The sequence below is a fragment of the Lynx rufus genome, unplaced genomic scaffold (assembly GCF_022079265.1).
Source record: "Lynx rufus isolate CCGP_SWC_20201006 ecotype Redwood Valley unplaced genomic scaffold, mLynRuf1.p SCAF_2, whole genome shotgun sequence".
NCBI classification, from domain to species: domain Eukaryota; kingdom Metazoa; phylum Chordata; class Mammalia; order Carnivora; family Felidae; genus Lynx; species Lynx rufus.
The window spans coordinates 56025439-56045524 of NW_025814834.1; the positions used below are offsets into that span (position 1 = coordinate 56025439).

General features: G+C 40.0%; 1 protein-coding gene across 1 annotated transcript in view; it reads left to right on the forward strand.

Moving 5' to 3' along the window:
• PDE11A (phosphodiesterase 11A) overlaps nt 1-20086 on the forward strand; it is a 385818-nt gene that overhangs the window by 315385 nt on the left and 50347 nt on the right. Inside the window, exons 14-15 of the mRNA XM_047084228.1 lie at nt 3547-3637; nt 7014-7114. Coding sequence (XP_046940184.1) covers nt 3547-3637; nt 7014-7114 — 192 coding nt within the window. The remainder of the gene's footprint in view (nt 1-3546; nt 3638-7013; nt 7115-20086) is intronic.

The window sequence follows — 20086 nt, forward strand, 5'->3', positions numbered from 1 at the left end:
CCATCTGATCGGATAGACACCCCATGTCTATGTGGGAACACCACAGTTCCCAAGTCTCAAGTGACTGGTGTAAGATTAAACAACTTTCAACATATGAGATAAGGGTTAAGTTGCTGATTGCTGATATTAGAATTCAAAGTTCGGGGGTTTTGGGTTTTTGGTTTTTCTTTTTTGCATCCTTATACCACATGATCAAAATCTACTGTTCCAAGACAGTCTGACATGTTTCCTCGAGACGATTAATCCCGTACACAACTTAACCAGCTCACGGGATGTCTATCAGCCCTGCTTCTCCCTAAGAGAGTTCCTTTTGAACTTAGGATACCAAACACCACCACCCACCCTCTTGTTAAAATGTCCTTCAACAGCGAATACTGAAAGAGACCTTTTAAATCATGGTGAAGGGATTACCTTTTTATTGATTAGAATAACACTTATTCAGTAAGCGTGCCATTGTTTAGAAAAGCCATAGGAAGAAATCTAGTCCTTATTTCCTTTGTTATTCCACAATCATTGAGTGCTTTTTTTGTGCAAGGCTCTGTGCTAGGCATTGTGGGAGAAATAAAGAAGCATAACAAACAGTCCCTTCCCTAAAAGTAGTCACAGTATAATTCCAACCTTTCAAGTGATTTGGAAATAGATTTAAATGCACCCGTTATTACGTGGCAAAGCATACAGTACCTTTTATTCATATATAAGGCTATAAAGAAACAAGAGACATTTAGCAAGGGACAAATTACTATATAAAATGCAAAATGCCTCTATAATAAAAAGTTGTGACTTTAGTTATAGCACAATATGATTTATTCTCTTAGCCTTTCTGATGAGTGAACCTTTGCATTTTCATATTTTATTCTTAATTTTTAAGTATTGGAGCACGTGCAATGAATGATCAATAGGTAGAGAGGGCCACCATACCACCATGCTTAGCAATTGCTCTGTGAACACCTCTCTCCCGTTTTCTCCAGGGACAGCATTTCCCACTCATCCCCCCCGTCTCCATTACAGCTGCCCCCGATGATTAAATATCAGTACCAAGCAGCTTTGTAGTATATTCTCCTAGGAGACTTCTTCTATTCATTTCTAGCATAATCTCTTATACTCATTTATTGGGAATGAAAACCCATCTTGTCGCTTTCGGCCAGGTCCCAGAAGTGAAATCCTGGGGCACATTAATCTGCCATGACAGCCTAATCCCATTCCTCACCACCTCCCAGCAATTCTCAATTTCCTAATTACCTTTCATAGTTTTCCTTTTAAAACTTTCCCATAAGCCATATCTGGAGAACTTATGCACATTTTTGCACATTTATTTCTTGGTGCCTGAGCAAAGTGCCTGTACAGAAAGAATTTTCACTTTGACTTTTCTTTTTAATAAGTCTCTTCTCGGTGTGTCACCTGTCCACAAATGAAAGTCTTCAGTATGTCGGGATGACCTAATCAACAATGAGCTTCATAAACAATCACATGTATAAATATTCCTGTGCTCATGAAATTCAGATATATAATATGGATATCCACAGTTTGGAGATATATATGTATCGACAATTTGTATATATATATATATACACACACATATATATATACAATTTGTATATATTATATATATATATATACCATATATATATGTATATATATATATGGTAACATACTTTTTGCTGCCAACCTTCAAGTTTGAACTATAATCTCTAGCCATACTACTGTAAGCTTATTAGCCAAGCAGCTAATATTTTTTTAATTTATTATTTATTTTTGAGAGAGAGTGGGGGAGGGGCAGAAAAAAAGGAGGGGGGACAGAGGATCCCAAAGTGGCTCTGCGCTGACAGCAGTGAACCTGATGCAGGATTCAAACTCACTAACCATGAGTTCATGACCAGAGCCCAAGTCAGATGCCTAACTGACTGAGCCACCCAGGCGCCCCACCAAGTAGCTAATATTTTTTTAAGCACCTATTCCATGCCAGGCAATCAGCTATGATATGCACATAAAACATCCTGGAATTTCAAAATCCAAAACAAAGGCACCCAGTGTGCATTTTGAAAAATGTATTTTCATAAAAAGGAACTCTGATAGAAAATAGTTAACTAAAATTAAATATTAATTGATCACTGGTTACTAAGATTAGCCTAACAATTTTGCACTTATTAAATGGTATAGATGAAGGTAAGATTTAAAGAAACAACACATACCTGATTAAAATGTAGTTACCACCCTCCCCCTTAGCAACTCTATTCATGATGATACCTATGGAACCTAACCCTGTGTTTCTCCAGCATGTCGTCAGCTCTGAGTCTCTCCAAGATTATGGGCCCCTGGGCCCCTGATCTGGCTGTGATCTTGGGCTGCTTCACAGTGGAGATGGAGGGCAGCTTAGGACCAAAATCCTTCACGTTGCACGTATATGCAGTTCTTGGCTCCTCTCATTAGCAGTGCAGACTGTGAGCTGTCAGTCTCCGGCATTTCCAAGAAAAGGCCAAATTGCCCTTTTGATGTCCAAACTCCCTGGAATGAGCAGGAAAGAACACAGGGACTCTGATGGCCATGATTGCCCTTTAAACCATAGGATTCTCTGGATCTCTCTTGACTCTTAAGATGCTCTAAATCCTAATCCTTCCACAAGAGCTGGAAATGAACACACTTGAACATGTCCAATGAACACTTTGCTGAACTGATATTATTGAGAATTAACTGGTTCTGCATAAGCAGAATTTACAGATAATTCAAAGTAACTTTTTCAAGTATTTAAAATGGAAATTGATATGGGTTTTAATTGATTTAATAGACTGCAGTCTACTACATGTCATGTATTATGATAAGCACTTCCAAGTATTTTATTACATTTTCATAAATAACAGGAGGTAGATAGCATTTTCACAATTTTAGAGACCAAGAAACTGAGCCTTAAAGCACCCAAGTAACTGTCCAAAGCTTTTTCCAAGAGCTAGAGTCTGATTCCAAATCCAGGGAACTTTCCAGAGTTCTACTCTGAGATACAGTGGGACTGTGAGCTGGGAAATCATAGGAGAAGCTTGTCAGCCTTACCTGTAAAGTGGTTCAATGGACTCTGCATAATATTCCCAAGGGCTTTTCCCCTGGAAAGGCAAATACATTGGGTATAGGACAGTTAGTTGTTGTGAACACTCGGAAGCTACATACAGTTTAGTTCATGAAGTGCACCCTGATCCCCTAAGCTACAAATTCTGTCTTTTGTCCTTGGAACATCTGAAGCACTTCGATTGGACATGGAACGCTTTCTATGGTATTTGTGTTATGTGCATTATTTATCTTATGACCACATCTCATCTGAATTTCTTAGCCACATGGCCTGTGTCTTATCTATTTTATCATCCACGGGATCTAGCCTAACACATAGAAGGTTTTCGAAAAGTTTACTTCGTGGATGAGTGAAGTACCCGGTTTCCTAAGAATATATATGCTCATGTTCCTTTGCCAAAGCAGGAAAAGCAGTCTGATCCAAAGAAATGGCATGGGAGAATCGTTGGCGGGTGGAGGGCCCTGGTCACTCACGCTTCTCTCCTCTTTCAGGAGCGGCTCTGCCCTGGCCCAACTGTATGGAACTTCTGCTACCCTGGAGCATCACCATTTTAACCATGCTGTGATGATCCTTCAAAGTGAGGTACAGGCCTAATACTCTGCTCCCCTTCTCAGAAAACCAATACGACAATGTTTGCTACTTCTTTCTTTGTAGTGCCACACATAGACACAGAGAAAAGAGACAAGTTTTTTTAGGCGAAACTATTGCTTTTCTTGGTGGCTTTTTAAAATCCTTTCAGATGCCTGACCAAGAACCTTATTCACTTCTTCCTGAGCTGATTCATTTGGGTTTCATGATTGGTAAGGAGACTTTTCAGATTCACTTAGCAGAAAAGACGGCTTATAGCTTGTCACCAGAGCATGGGCTTATTTTCTTTAAGGAGCACAGAAGCCACTGGCAGAGTGACTTGACCCAAGTAGTGAGTGGCCCACATTCCCATTTTGCAAAAGTTGAAGCCATTTTACAAGATGGTAGAAATAGAAACAGGGTGAGAAAATTACACTCTATTAGCACAATTGAGAAAGCTATGAAAGATAAAAAGAACCCAAAATTGCTGGTCGGAGCAGTCTGAAAGTGAGAATTGCTGCTAAACTTGAGACCCAAGGCTAAAGCCATATGCCTTATTTTGCTTCATGTCGCAATGCAGGAGTTAGACATAGTTGGACTTGTGTACTTTTAGCTCTCCACAGAGAAAAAGAAAAACCACTAACTGACTCCGGCTGAGGCATCTGAGTTTTAAATTGCCAGGAAAGGATCTGTTTAATTTTCTGCAGGCGTACAGACTTTTTTTTTTTTTTGAGGCCAAGAAGGGATCATCTGTTCCCCATTATTTGTCAGTTCTCTAGCTGTGCCATTAATTATTATTATTATCATCATTAAGGCCCTGCTTCGCTGGAATAGCATCATTAAATATGGAGGGTTTTTTTCCCTCCAGCCTATCTTGAGAAAGCATGTCTTTTGCAATATCACAAAAGCCTTCTTCGACCCCATAAAGGAGAGTCAGCACTCCGGAACCCGAATGCAACTGGGGAAGGGCAAACCTGCTGAGGGAGATGTATTTTCAGTTGGGAATGAAACATCAAGGGTTAGCCTCTCAGTAACTCTGACAGAAACCATCATCCCAGCCTCTGCAGCTCTGGAATTTTCCTATGGAAGCCATGTTTGAGCTGAGCGCTATGGAAGAGGGAGGGAGGGTTAGGAGGAGCTTGGAGCTTGGGTGCAGACTGTCTTTTCTGTACTGGCAATATGATGAGTTTACACCTCAGACCCCAGAAACTCCCACCTTTGTAATAACAGGGATTATAAACAGGATGTTAGGGTTTTCTTGGAAGGTCATTTGTTTGTCTCCTTGGGAAAAACAAACCCCACTAACTCAGAATTTGTCTTCATACAAATAAAACACATTGGCTGGCCTTCACTCCGGGGTTCTCTGTAAAGAACACAGAATAATGACAATGGAAATTCATCCTGAGCAACTGTTGTGTGGGTTCTGGTCTGGCTATTATCCCACACACACCCCTGCCCTGCGCATCAGAAAGGCAAAAATGCACCCTGCTTTTTAAATGAGGCAGAGGCCTGAGGCAAGCTACTCCAGACCTTTCTCCCTCCACACTTGGTTTTCTTTTCATCAGTACCACTCCTCCATAAATGTAAATGACAGTAGAAGCGGTATTTCAGGGACACAAATCTGTTTCAGGGACCAAACCCTTGAGGCACTGTAGAAGGCCAATTTGCATGTAAACAATACACTGACTGCAAATTAACTGTTTTGTTTTATCAAAGCCTATCTGGCTAGCTTTATCACTCTGTTAGCTGTAAATTGTGTCAGTTACTATATGTTCTTTAGAATTGTTAAAACGCACTCTCTCACAAAAAGATCAAGATCCTCAAATTCAGACCAGCTTTCTCCTGAACTCCACATAGTTTTGACTGTAACTTACTCATAAAGCTATTTTCTTTCACTGGGAGACGCTAGCCATTGTCTGGATCCAGGTGATGACTTTTCCACAGCTTCTAACCACTTTCTTCCAGGCCCCAGAGCACCAACCTATGATTGATCCATGGGGGAAGGCTCAGGCGAAGAAACCTGGGCAGAATTATGGCTTGGTCTACCTTTACTTACTTGTCTTCTTCTTAATGGCTGAATTAAGGGTCTGGAAGAGTTCATTTGAAAATTATTATTAATATTGGACCTGGTCCCAGGTGGAACCAATATACTCTAGTCTTAAAGGAGTGGAGGGTTCACCCAATGAGATAAATTAACTCAGGGAAGGAGATTATCATCTGGTAGCTGGTAAGAAGTAATTTGCTAATTGATATTCTGGTTCCCTGAAAGAATTAATTTGCCTCTTAGTGGAAAATAGTTTATTCTCAGGCAGTCATCTGCCCCTTCCTTCCATACTATCTTCTGGCTCTCAGCACCCACTTTAAAACCCCTCCGGTTCCCAGGCCACATGTTTTTGAGTTCATAACTCATGCTAAGAAAACTTGATAAATGAAAAGCCCCTGACTTTCAAGGCAAGTTAAGTGAATTGGTCACTTTACAGGATTGTTTCACTTTACTAAAAATATCGCAGAACTGTCTAATGTAGCTAAAACAAATTTTGATGAAAAGAAGTGTGCTTTCCAAAGGTATGGAGATACAGGTACAAATTTTCCTAGGTAAAAGTCATCTTAGCAGTCCCAAGAACTATGCCAATAACACTATCTTATACATTCTAGCGACTCAGTAATTACATACTGAATTTAATCTACCACACACTTCATTAGGATGTATCTTCACAATTTAACTCGGGGTTTCTCAAACTCGTCAGTGTTGACACACTGGGCCGGTATACCTTCATTGTGGGGGCTATCCTATGCATTGTCAGAGATTCAGCGGCATCCCAGGCCTCTACCCACCAGATGCTGATAGCATGCCCAACCAGAGTGATGATAAAAAAGTCTCTAAATATTGCCAAAATCACTCTCAGTTAAAAACCACTGGTCTAAGGTTTCTTTCTCCTCCTTGAAGTAATTTGTTGTCATAGCAAGTGCTTCCAAAATGCCAACTTAAGTCTTTATTAGTGAAACTAGTATTCATTTTAGGGTCAGAAAGATTCTCAAATATTTTGTCAATTTCTACGCTCAACAATTCCACAGGAAATGGCAGCCAAATGGAGTTATTGGCACAAACATATCCACAGTAACACAAGTTTAAACATTTTCAGAGTCTTCTATTTAGGACTAATAAAGAATAATAAAGTGCCTCTTGGTGGTTGTCCTCAAAAATGGTTGCACTCTCTGGCTTTGCTGTTTTCCAGAGGGTCTGTTTGTATTTGCACAAAATTTCATTAATTTTTTAAAAAAATGTTTTTATCATGTTCCCATACTTTTTTTTTTTTAAATATAGGAGACATGTAATTGACAACCTCAGATTTAATGTTGTCTTTTGTGACTTTTTACTTTCTCATTACAGGGTCACAACATCTTTGCTAATTTGTCCTCCAAGGAATATAGTGACCTTATGCAGCTTTTGAAGCAGTCAATATTAGCAACAGACCTCACGCTGTACTTTGAGTAGGTATTGGCATTTGATCTATTTGACAAATGGATATCTAAAATTTCATCTTGTAATTAATTTTCAAGTCCATATTGGGGGTCGCCTGTTATTCTACCACTGGTATCAATGTGTAAATGAGCTAAACTTTTTGTTGTTTTCCCTTATCTAAATGAACTTCATTAAGGTGGTATCTGTAAAACAAGAAAATCAGGGCTACCATCACGTGATTTATAGCTTTCTTCTGTTGAATGAACTTTGTCTGAAACTTTTGACTCTGAAACTAGGTGATGGCCATTTTTATTTTAGACACTTGCTAAGATTGCTATTTTTGGTTATTTTATTTCTGGTGAAATCCAAAATGGTGTTGATGATGCTAATGAAAGATTTGTTGCGGAAAGGTTGACTTGAAATCCAAGTCTCATTTCTTGCCTCTACTCTCTCTTTCTCAGAAGAGCTGTCCTCCTTTTTCCCAAAGTTCAAGCCCCCATCTGAGCTAGAAATTCCATCCCTCTTATTTCCCCTGATACCTGCTCCACCAGAGCAAAACCACCTCTTTTGGCAGCCTGAAAGTCTTTTCCTTCACCAATATGCATAGTTTCCTCTTAAAGACCAGTTTCCCTTCCTTAAAAAATTCTTCCACTTGATCTGATGGAGATCTTTAATTGCTTTTCAACTTACTTTTCTTTTACTGCCTACCTTTCAAAATAAATGGAACACAAAAAAATAAAAAATAAAAAAAAATAAATAAATGGAACACATTTTCCCAACACCTGCTTACGCTTTGAAGACCAATGTGCACCTTCATATTCTACAAAAATTGTTCTTTCACAGGTCACCAGAAACTTTCTTGTCCTCAAATTCAGTGTCCTCCTTTACCCATTTCTGATATTGTCTAGCTTCTTTGAGACCTCTGAAGGTTTACAGTCTTCTTATTGTCAATTTCTACCCTCTTCTCTTCCCCAACATCCAGCTGCTTTTCTCCCTCTTTTTCTGGATTCTTTGTAGGTTTCTTTTCTCCTTGTTCCTACATATGAGTTCTTGAACCCATATTCTTTCTCAAATCAGATTTATTCCCTTAGCCTCATCTCCATATAACCTGTATAGGTATGTAGAAGGCCCTGGAATTCTTCAGTCTAACCATCACATTCTAATCACATATCTCCAACTTCCATCTCAAAAACCTTCAGTGATTTCATTGCTTTCAAAGCAACCTTGAAACTTAGTTCAAGTTTCAAGGCCCTCCATAATCTGCCCCTAACCTTTTTTCCTTCTTATCTTCCACTTCTCTCCTACATGATTTGTCTTCTTTAACCAGACTGGTCTACATATTACACTTTGAAAACATCTCACACAGTGCCCTGATGCCCGAATCATACTGTTTCTGCATGAAATCCTGTCCCTGCCCTTCCTCATCAGCTGAATTTTCCTTTAAGGTCCATTTCCTCCATCACCTTTTCTAGGAAGCTTGTTTCACTCCCTTTGAAATCTTAACTGCCCTTTGTTATTGTGTCAGTTAGAATTAGAATCAATTGTAAGGGGCACAAAACCCAAAACAATAGTGGACTACATCTCTGTCACGTAGAAGAAATCTGGAGATCCACAATCTGGAGCTGGTAGAGTAGCTATATGAAGTCATCAGGGACTCAGTGCTCTTTTTATCTTTCCGAGCTGCCACCTTCAGCACATGGTTTCGACCTTAGTCCAAGATAGCTGCTTAAGCTCCAACGAGAATGTCCACATTTCAACAAGCAGAAAGAAAGAAGGGACAAGGAAGAAAGGGGCCAAAAGGTGATGCAAGCTATCTTTTAGGAGAGTTTTTTGGAAACTCCACATAATTCTTGCACTTACATTTCAATGGTCAGAATTTAGTCATTTGGCCAAACCTAGGTTGAAGGAAGGTTGGGAAAGGAAGTCTTTACTTTGGGTAGCTGTGTGCCCTGCTGAAAAGTAGGGGCTCTATTATTAATAAAGGAAGGAGGGATATTGGAGTAGACAACTAACAATCTGTGCCCTAAGTATTTATTGTTGGATTCTGCTGAATGAGTTAGTGCATGGTATTGTGGAAAGAGTAAAGGCTTTGGAAGTATACTGGTCTGGATTTAAATCACATTCTGGCATTCTGCTTAAACCTGGTAGACTGAGCCCAAGTGTCTGTGTCCTTTCCCTCCTGAAACTCCACTGAAATGACACCAAATAAATTTAAAGAAAAATAAAAGCATAAATCTGCAAGAGAGAGGGCACGCAACAACTGAAAAGAGATGTCAATACATAAGTGGAAAACGGAAGACTGACCAACAAATGGTAACTGATTTAGCAGAGCAGAAGTGAAAAGTAGGACCCACAGAGGAAAACATCTCTGAGAAGCAAGATAGTTTGCCCTGTAAGACCTTAGTTAGGAGCCTAGGGACAAAAAAAAAATGCCATGAAAAGGGGATATGATTCTCAAAGCTTAAGACAAGAAGATTGATAGAAAGTCAGTTTATGTAACACTCAGAGCCCACAAAGTCCTTCCCCAACATAGTCAGTTAGCTTTTTTTCCTCTACCCCTGGAGATAGAGGTTTATTCCCTAGAGAAATAAAAGACCAAACCCTGGACTGAGGGAAATACAAGGTAGAAATGAGATACAGAGCCAGAACAGGGGATAAAAAGAAATGGAACAAGGCTCTGGATTGAAAACCTATAGCCCAGTCACCCAGAAGCTAGGAGTTCATAAGCCATAAATCCAGGGTTGTCAGATTTAGCAAATAGAAATACAAGAATCCTAGTTAAATTTGAATTTCATATAAACAAGGAACAATTTTTAGTATAGCTATGTCCCATGTAATGTGTGTGGAGGACACATACATACAACTGCTGCTCAGCCTTTTAATGCCTGACCATTACATACAAAGAGATACCAAGGCTCACAGAACACTTTGTGAAAGACTCCCATATGAAATACAGAAGCCAAAGCAAATGGGAAAAAATGAAATTCAGAGAAAGCAGGAAGAGAAAGAAAACAAAACCCCAAAGCGATTATTAATATCTTTAGACAGCTAATGTATTGCATCCATGAAACAAGAACAGGATGCTTTAAAAAATAATAGGAACAACCACAGAAGAAAAAGCTCTTGATATTAAAAATAGGATAGCCAAAATAAATAAAATTAAGGCATTGGGGAATACAGTCAAAGGACAAAGAGGCAGCAATATGGAAAATATTGTTTTGTTTCATTATGTGCTTTTTAGGATTGTTTGATTTGTTAACTATGTGCATGGAATACCTTGATAAATATAAATTTTAATTAATTTTGATATATAGTTTCAAAACAAAAATCCCAGCTCTGCCACTACCTGGCTGTGTGTTATCAGACAAATTATTCACCTCTCCAAGCCTCTTTTCTTCATACGTAAAATGGAGATAACAATACCTATGTTATCTGTCTTATAAACGTCTTACATCTCATAAATGCCTTGTATGTCTTATAAATGGTGGTATACAATCTCATTGCTTTATAGCCCATTTATTTTGCATGTTTTCTGACCCTCATGATTGACTTAACTATGCTGATCTTTTTCTGAAATGATGCTCCTTGATTTGGGATTTATGGAGGCCTATACCCCTTTAATGTTTTTATTTCCTGTCTCTGGCGCTTCAGGATTTTGTGTTATTTTTCTCAAAGTAGAAACATTTTCCCAAGCCAAGTTTCCAAGTAACTTCTAAGGGGGAAAAAAAATCTCACAGTTGGAGTCCATTTATCAAGGCCTGTTAGGGACGTGTCGAATCACTGAGTGACCGCTGGGATGCGGCCAAGTAAGTTGGTTGCAACTCCTTTTCTCATTACTCTGTTCTTATCTTAACGCTGCAGCCCCTGCTGTTTGCTGACTCCCAAAGAAGTCGGCTTGTTCTCTTTTTGTCAGCATTATTGTCTTCTGAGGTTCCCAATAGCTGCTCATTCCCTAATCTAGACCTTCAGGAGGCTGATTCACTTGCCTGTTTAAAGTTGCATTAAAGCGTTGCCATATTTTTAGCCAAAACAATTCCTAGGGTTAATGAGGAGAACAGCAGCCACTATAGACTGTCACCCAGATGCATTTATTTCACAGATATACAATGGTGGGACTAGAAGGGATGTTAGAAATGATGTAATCCAATTCATCTCCTTTATTTTGTAGATCAGGTACTGAGCTCCAAAAGGTTAAATAGTGTAGCTTGGGTCACATAACTAATTAATGGCTAAACTGAAAACCACTCCTCTTTCAGGGCTTTTTCCACAATCACTGTATTCCTCCTCTAATGGAAGAATCAAGAAATAGTCATCATTCGAGTTGGAGATACATTTTATGGAATATTGACCTTCCCGGGTGTATGTCAATCAGTTTAATTTGCAAACCAGCACGGGTTCCCTGTGCCCTCTCCCAAAGCAGAGCTAGAGTCAAGGGCTTGCGTGCAGGTAGCATAGTTTTGGAAGTGGCGTCAGGAATAGGAGCAGGGCTCTGGGACAGTGACTCAGGAGGTAGGAAAGCTATTGCCAGGACACGTTTCCTTGTTGGTAGTTACAGTGGTCACCTGGGCTTGATCCTGCAGGGACTGTCAGAAAAGTCTCAGATGCTACACCTCAAAATTATCCACCCACCTCCATTCTTTATCAGCAAAGGTTATTCCATGGGTGTTAACTCCTAGGACTTGGGACTTTCAGGATGTGCACACCTGAGAGCTGGGGATTCTCCAGCAGTCCTCATCCCACACGTGGAGTGAGCAGCACCCCGGCAGAAAGTAAGCAATGCACCAGGGAGCCTGGGCAGGAACTTGGTGCAGCAATGGCTAGAGAAATGTGGGCCAAGAGGGTGTGGGGTGGCCTGGCACAACTTCTCTCCAAGACTCTGGGGCATCACTGGTTCTTCTGCCATAGCTACTCAAATTGAAAGTCATGATACTATTGAGGTCAATCAAAAAAGAGACTCACTGCCTTCCTCCCCTAGGAAAGGGAACGCACTCTGGAAAGAGCCAGTGCAGGCAGGGAGATGCTCTTCTGGACCTTTCAAAGAGAAGTTTATGATCCATTCCTACAGGCGAGATCTCCTGCCATGTGCCAAAAAGAAGAAAAAAGGATTCCTAGAAATGTGGAACTCCTTTAAAAATAACCACAAAAACTTGTAAATTTAATTTCTAATGGTTTTAGGTATTCTTGGGATTCCATACTATAAGTGACAGATAAAAGCAGAATTCACAGATTTAAAAAACAAAAATAAAACAAACAAAAAAACCATAGTGTGAATTTCTAGGCTTCACAACCCAAGCCTGGGGGTTAATTGTTCAGCCTGATTTTCCAACTCATTGAAACATTTTCCAGTTTCTGCTGAGTGATTTTCAGAAATTGATTTCTATGCCTATTTCTGAGTCCCTCCAGTAAATAAGGCTTTGATAATTAAATAGTAATTTCAGCATCTCAAGCAGGACCTAGACGTACCCTATCAGTAACCAGCCATGTGACTTTGAGGGAGTCAGTTAATCTCTCTTTGCCTTGGTTTCTTGTCAGCAACATGGGGACAGGCATATCACCCATGTCAAACCCCTAAGGTCCTTGTGGTGGTCAAAGGAGATTACCTATTTGAAAGATAATTTTGTATTTTGTAATTTAAATAATTAAGATTTCAATAATCTAAATAATGTAAATTTAAATAATTGAAATTTGATAACTTTGATGACTTAAAGTAACTGATAAAAGAATCACTCAGCCAGAACACTTAATAAAAGTTTCACCATAAAAGATGATGCTTTGGGACAGGGGAGGGGAGCAGAGGAAGAGTTATAATTATAAGTGTTGAAACTTCAAAGAGAAGTCACAAATGCCCTTTCCTTTTGTCTGCATGTAAGTCAAAAGAGATGATTATTAATAAAAACAATGACTAATGTTTCCTGAGTGCTTCCTTAGGAGCTTTATGTACACATTATCCCATTTAATACTTAGAGCAGTCCTATTAGAATAGGCACTATTGTTGACCTCCTAATACACAGGAGGAAACTGATGTTTGGGGAGATTCAGTAAATTCCTCACAATGCCAAATGGAAATCTGAGATCTGAACCAAGAAGTTGGACTCCAAACTGTTTGTAAGTACTGTGGCATTCTCTCTGCGGTTATAGAACCATTGGAACTGAGGCCAGTCCTGGGAACATGCAGACATTAGGGGCAGCAGTATCTTGAGTACGCCCATGCCTGAGGCCAGTTACAAGCACACCAGGAAGTGGAGTAGAGGCTTCAGGTTAGAGCTGCACAGGAGCCTGTCTGGTGGGGCTGAGACTTCATTGAGAGGCTCCTTGTTTGCACCTGAGCTAAGCTGGAGCATCAGAAGTTGGCAACTCTTTCTTTAGCTTTAATACGGTTATGGAGGGCATTGCTGTTGGGTGGCAATAGCAGTGTGGCAGCCGTGCCCAAAAGGCTGTGATCACATAACACTCTTACCTGTCATCCAGCAGGGCCCGCTCTGCGCCCAGCACCTTCACAGCCTTATAGTATCTCCCTGTATCGCCTCGAGAATGGGAGCGTCATGAATGCAGACATCTCACTCTTAGAGCCCCCAAACCTGACACACTGCCTGACATAACGATGTCTCAAAATATGAACTTTTTGATACTGAATTCTCGTATCAACCTCCTAAGTGGATATTATTATCTGCATCTTATAGATAAGGGTGCGTGGGCTTAGAGAGGGTAAGTAATTTGCCCAAAGTCATCAAGTTGTCTGCGCTCATATCTCCGTGCCACATTGCCTCAACCACTATTTAAACCAAGAATTATCCAACAATTCAGATTTTATAAATCCATTTGGATGCTCAGTGCTTTTCCAGTTGGCTCTCTAAATTAATCAGACTGATCTTCAAATTGAAAAATCTCCCCATCCCTTTGTGCTCTACAAACATTCATCAGCAATTATGGAAAATGCCCAATCTAATGGTATCTCTGTCTTTGTCTTTCCAGAGGGAGGCAATAAGCAACATTTTTCAAAAGCATCTGATAATGACAGCAAAATGTACTAAATTATCTTAGATTGTTAGAGGAGTTCTAGTTTGACCATCCTTTTAAAATTAGATTAATATCTACAACAATTCATTTTTTAAATACAATAGGAACTGAACAAATGTTTCTGCTACTATGCGGACAGGAATATTCACTCATTCATCATTCAACAGATGTTTATTAAGAGCCCACTATGTTTGGTGTTTTCAACTTCCACAGTTGCCTGCACTCAACTTAGCCACCATGTTGGAAAGAAAAAAGGTAAATGAACGCACAGTAATGTGTAATGACTTATAAGGCTTAACCTATTCTTACACTTGAACAGAGCATAGTGAACTGACCCACTGAAATTATTCTACTGTTAGAACAGGCACCACAGCAGGTTGATGAAAGAAATACTTTGGCATCCCTTGATGCATTTTGAAACACTTTTACATAGGTTCATCCCTGTGTCCCCATCCACAGATATTGCAACTAAATAAAACATGAGAAATTCATCTACTAGCACGTATTGTTGCCTTCTTTATGTACTTCTCCAGGCACTGTTCTGGTTTCTGGGGATGCACCTCAGAATTCTTACCCCAGGGGCTCTGCGCCCATAAGAAAGAGAGAAAAACAGTAATGCTGCAGCGTGAGGAGTGCTATAGCCAAAGGAATACAGGAGCAACTAGGGCGGGTGCCATCCAGCAACACCTAAACCACCTCGTGGCCTGGCAATTATGCTTGGACTCAACCGACTGTTAGGACCTATGTTATCTCATCTTCTGCCCTTCTCAACATTCAGTCATTCTAGTCTATTTCCTGCATTTTGCCAGTTTTATTCATGGCAACAGAAGCACAGCATCAGATAAACAATTTCATTCAGGTTCTTAGCTGGCATGTGTGTTACCAGTGCTAGTCTAAAGCCGGGAGACAATGCAGCTTCAAAATTGAATATATGACTTTTGTCCATCAGTCATAATTACTAGAGTTAACATCTGAATATTAATTTTCTATTCCTCTCTGGTGCTTTAACGCCCAAATTCCAGAAATCTCTCCAGAGTTTACATTTAGCAATCAACTGTAGACATATGATTTGCCTGTTGAGTGAATATTAAGAACACTGAAGGAGGGGTGCCTGGGTGGCTCAGTCAGTTCAGCGACCAACATCAGCTCAGGTCATGATCTCCCGGTTCACGATTTCGAGCCCCACATTGGGCTCTGTGCTGAGAGCTCAGAGCCTGGAGCCTGTTTCAGATTCTGTGTCTCTGTCTGTCTCTGTCCTTTCCTCGTTCATGCTCTGTGTCTCAAAAATAAATAAACATTAAAAAAAAGTTTTTAAAGAACACTGAAGGAACAAATCTCTTCCCCCCTGCACTCCCCCCACCCACCAGGCCCCCACACTCTTGCCACCCCTGCCTGATAATTCTGGGGCTGGAATTACAGAAGATCACAATGACGATTTGCCATTTTGGGAGTAAAACCTTCCTAACTTTCATGCACTTTTAGTAGATTCAGAACAGTGAGATGAATAGATAGATGAAGAATATGTGTACATATATACATGTACAGATATATAAACTTACCCCAAAGTTATTTGATTAGCATATACACAGAAATGGTGATTTCTCACTTTATAAATAAAAGGTGTCTTACAGATAAATTACAAACCGGAAAGATTTTCAGTGTAGTGATGGGTGACCGGTAACCGATCTTTAGAATTATTTTTGAGGGTAATTTTAGCAGTTCTGTTCAAATGATGCTTTTTTAAAGACCGCTATTTTTCTAAGTGGAGCCTATGTCAGGAGAGCAGGATAAAAACCTAATAAAAACATATCTGATTATAAATGAGATTTTCCAGTAAGTTGCCTTTCACTAGCTGAGGTATTTGCCATTGTCCTTGAAAACCAAGGTTCCCAATGATCTGCTTGAGAAGTTAATGATATCGCTCCTCATGACAGAAGAGTCTGGATCCAGGGAGTATTATATAACTTCGTAGATTTTCAAATGTTCGTTTTAGGAGTCCTATGTTTTTAAAAGTGCTCATATTTCTAACAGTTTCACATATGCTCATGCTGCTGAGTCTGTATAATCTATATACTCACACACATATAGATGCTGAAAGGAGTAGCTGTGTGGGCAAATTCATTTCTCAAAAGCACAGTCAGTGGATTTCACATTGTTGCTTTGTAATGATCATCGCTAAGGAGAAGGTCAGAAATACACCCCACCTGGAGTGTGAACCACCAACTTGGCCTGGGCCATTTGCAGCTTTTCTGTGGAGCATCCCCTTGTTGATGATGGAAGGATCTCTGTCTGGTGCCTGGCTTGGTGCTTGGTATTTGGCACTTCCTTGGCACAGCAGGCTGCAAGGCCATTACATCTCATGAGGGCTGTCTCAGCATGCAAGACTATCTGGTCCGCAGGGCTCATGCATCACCCAGTTTACAAAGATGATCTCAGAGGCCAGAACTGGGAGGCCTAGAATCTACCTAGACCTGCCCATAACTGCCATGGGACCCTGGAAAAATCACCTTACTTCACCTTATAGTTTGCTCACGTAAAACATGAGAGAAACAGCACATGTTTCTCAAAGGTACCTGTGTACCTCTAATAGTCTATAATTATAGTGAAAACTCACATATAGAAAACAAAGTCACTCTATGACCCAGCAAGTGTATATATGCATGCTTGTGTGTGTGCACACACATAGAGAGAGGCAGAGAGAGAGAAAATGCGCACAAATTCACAAGGAGACATGTATAAGGATGTTCATAGCAGCAGTATATGGACTATGTAATAGCAAAAAAAAAAAAAGGAAACAATCTAAACCTTCATCATCAGGAAATACATAAATAAATACTGGTTTAATAATACATGGAATAACCACATAGGATTAAAAAGGAATGGCCTAAAACTCTACATAACAACATGGGTGAATGTCACAAACATTGATCAAGAAAAGCAAGTTGCTGAAGAATACATAGACTACAATGATACCATTTATACAGTTTTAAAATACACAGAGCAATACTTTGGATAGTTTACCTAGTAAAATTATAAGGATGTATGTGAAGATGATTCATACAAAATTTAGAAAATAGCCATCTTGTGGCGGGAGGGAGGGAGGCAAAAGCAAGAGTACAGAGATGCTCAGGGGCCTCGACGGGACGGGGAAATCTTTATTTTGGGGCCGGATGGTGGAGAGGTGGATACATTTTCTATCTCTGGTGTGAAATTTTCATACCTCTTAAAACATTTTAAGCATGAATAATAAACTTGTCATGTCATCTTTGCATATCATTACTTCAAAATCCTTTTTGCAGCCTTAGGAAAATGATTTAACCGATCTCCTGATCTTTCAAACTAGTTAATTTTCAGAAACTTAAAAATTTTCTAAATGTATTTTGTTTTCAACTTTAAAGCATATGACTATTTGTGTAACCAAACATATTACCAGATGTATGATATACATGGTTCCACCAGTGACTAAACTTAACAAAACTATGGTGTGCAGAAAGTCCTATTACCTTCTGAGGTCATAGTCAAACCTTGGGAGGCCAGAATAAATAATCAAGAAATAGCCATACTTTAGGCAGTGGAGGAAAAATAAAATTAGTATGCCACATTTTTCCTTGCCCTACAGATTCTTCCCACCTCTCCTCTACCCACCATCCCCCAGGGATCGTGGATAATCCCTTTTGTCCTGATGCAATGGAATCTAATTTTGTTATAATGTGATGTGAAGCCTATAACCTATTTTGGGTTCAGTTGATTTAAGGCTTTCACACCAGCAACTCTGGCTATTATGGTTTCCATAGCTGGGAAATTTACCCTTACAGTTTTGTTCAGTTGCTCTGTCACAGATTTGCATTTTAAAAAAATTCTTTTCTGCATTGAGTTAGCCGCCTAGGTAATATGTCTCCATTTTGCATCAGAGATGTTATGTATCATATACTGAGCATACTCTCAGCAGATAAAACAGTATCAGTGGCAGGAGGGTCAGACATCAGATTGGAATGATGTTCTTAAATTTCCCACAACGTGTTTTGTTGGCCTCTTGGTCTGGTAGGAATCTAGTCCTCAAGAATCTAACAGAGCTTTCCTTGGATCGATTTTATGTTGCTCTCTTATCTCAATCTCTCCAAATGGCAACTGTGAATAGTCCTATACCATTAGAATCGAGGTGAAACCAGTGGCTGGAGAGTTATTTTATAAAATGAATAGGTTTCTGAGGGAATCATTTTCATTCATTCATCACTTCAACAAATATTTATTGAGCTACTTACTCCTACACATCGGGCATTGTTGTAGACACCGGGGATCCAGGAGTGAAGAAAAGAGGCCAGGCCCTTGTCCTCACAGAGTCTGCCTTCTAGTGATTTCTTAGAATAACTCAGCGGATTGAAGTGACATCAGGTACACATGACAACAAGGATGATGATAGGCAAGCTCTTTCAGAAAGACTTTCATGATTTTCCACAACCCTCCAAGCAAAGCTCAGTGCCTTCCTCTGTGCCCCAGGACACCCTTGTCACTCAGGGAAACTGATATTTCAACAGATTGCTTTTGTATCCCAGCAGTGCCACTCACCAGTTGTGCAACCTTGGACTAGTTAACTCAACCCTTTCGAGCTTAATAACTAGCTAATCCTTATTGGGTATCTACTATGTGCCAGGCTCTCTGCTAAGTGTTTTACATAAATCATTTTATCTAATCCTTATACCAACCCTACAAGACAGATCCCGTTACTATTCCTCCTACTAATAAGAAAATTGAAACCCAGAGAGGCTAAGTAACCTACTTGAGGTCAGTCATGTGGGTAGTAAGTGACCATAGTAGTAAGGGCCCAATAAATGTTAACCTCACGCTGTGGGGGTGGGGGTGGGGGGGGACCAGGAGTGGGAGCAGGTCATGCACATGCAGTGTCAGAGCCTATTTAAAATCCTGATACTTTAGGGGTGCCTGGGTGGTTCCGTCGTTAAGTGTCCGACTTCAGCTTAGGTCATGATTTCGCGGTTTGTGAGTTCGAGCCCTGCGTTGGGCTCTGTGCTGACAGCTCAGAGCCTGGAGCCTGCTTCGGATTCTGTGTCTCCTCATCTCTCAGCCCCTTCCCTGCTCATGCTCTGTCTCTCTCTGTATCTCAATAATAAATAAATGTTAAAAAATTTAAAATCCTAATACTTTATTCATCATGGATTTTTCCTGCATTTATGTTGTTTTAAATATTGTATTAAAATATTGTTTAGCTTGATAACTGAGCTTTTGGGCACCCACTTAAATTTTGCGCCCAAAGTGAGTGCCTCTCTTACCTCACTCTAGTCCCAGCATCATTAGTAGTATTGGTATCACATTAGAAGGGAAGTTCCTATTTATTTGTTGATTGCCCCTGCTGAATTCAGAGATGTCTAAAGATTCCATCTATGTCTTGTGTCTCTAAAGCCTTAAGAGTTGGCACAGAGCAGGTGTTCAAGAAATAGTGGCTGAACCAAACTTTCTGCTCCACAATAATTCAAAGGAAGACTAGTCTTCATTCAGTGAGAAAAGAGAACTAACTGACCTCTTCAGTTTCATGTAGTATGATTAGTCCATTGTATTTTATTATTGTCAGTAATACTATTAATATTATTTACATATTAACCACAGCCGTCAGGTATTGGGTATCTACTAGAGTCAAATGCTTAACACACTTCATCTCAAATTCTCACCACAAAGCTGGAAACTGAGGCTCAGCAATGTGGAATCACTTGCCCTGGGCCACACAGCTAGTAAGTGACAGTCAGCATTAGACCCAGGTCAGTGTGAGTCCAGACCTGGGTTCTTTGCATTCTACCACCTCCCTTTCACTTTCAGTGTATAGTCTGTCACTGAACAGACTGTGGCATGACTGTGGCCATAGAGAAGGGAGCAGGCAAATGAAGAAGATGGTGAAGTTATACAAAGAAAAGATAGACACACACTGAACACCCAAAGGGGAGGGGAGTGGCCGGGCCCTTCCATATCACTGTGCA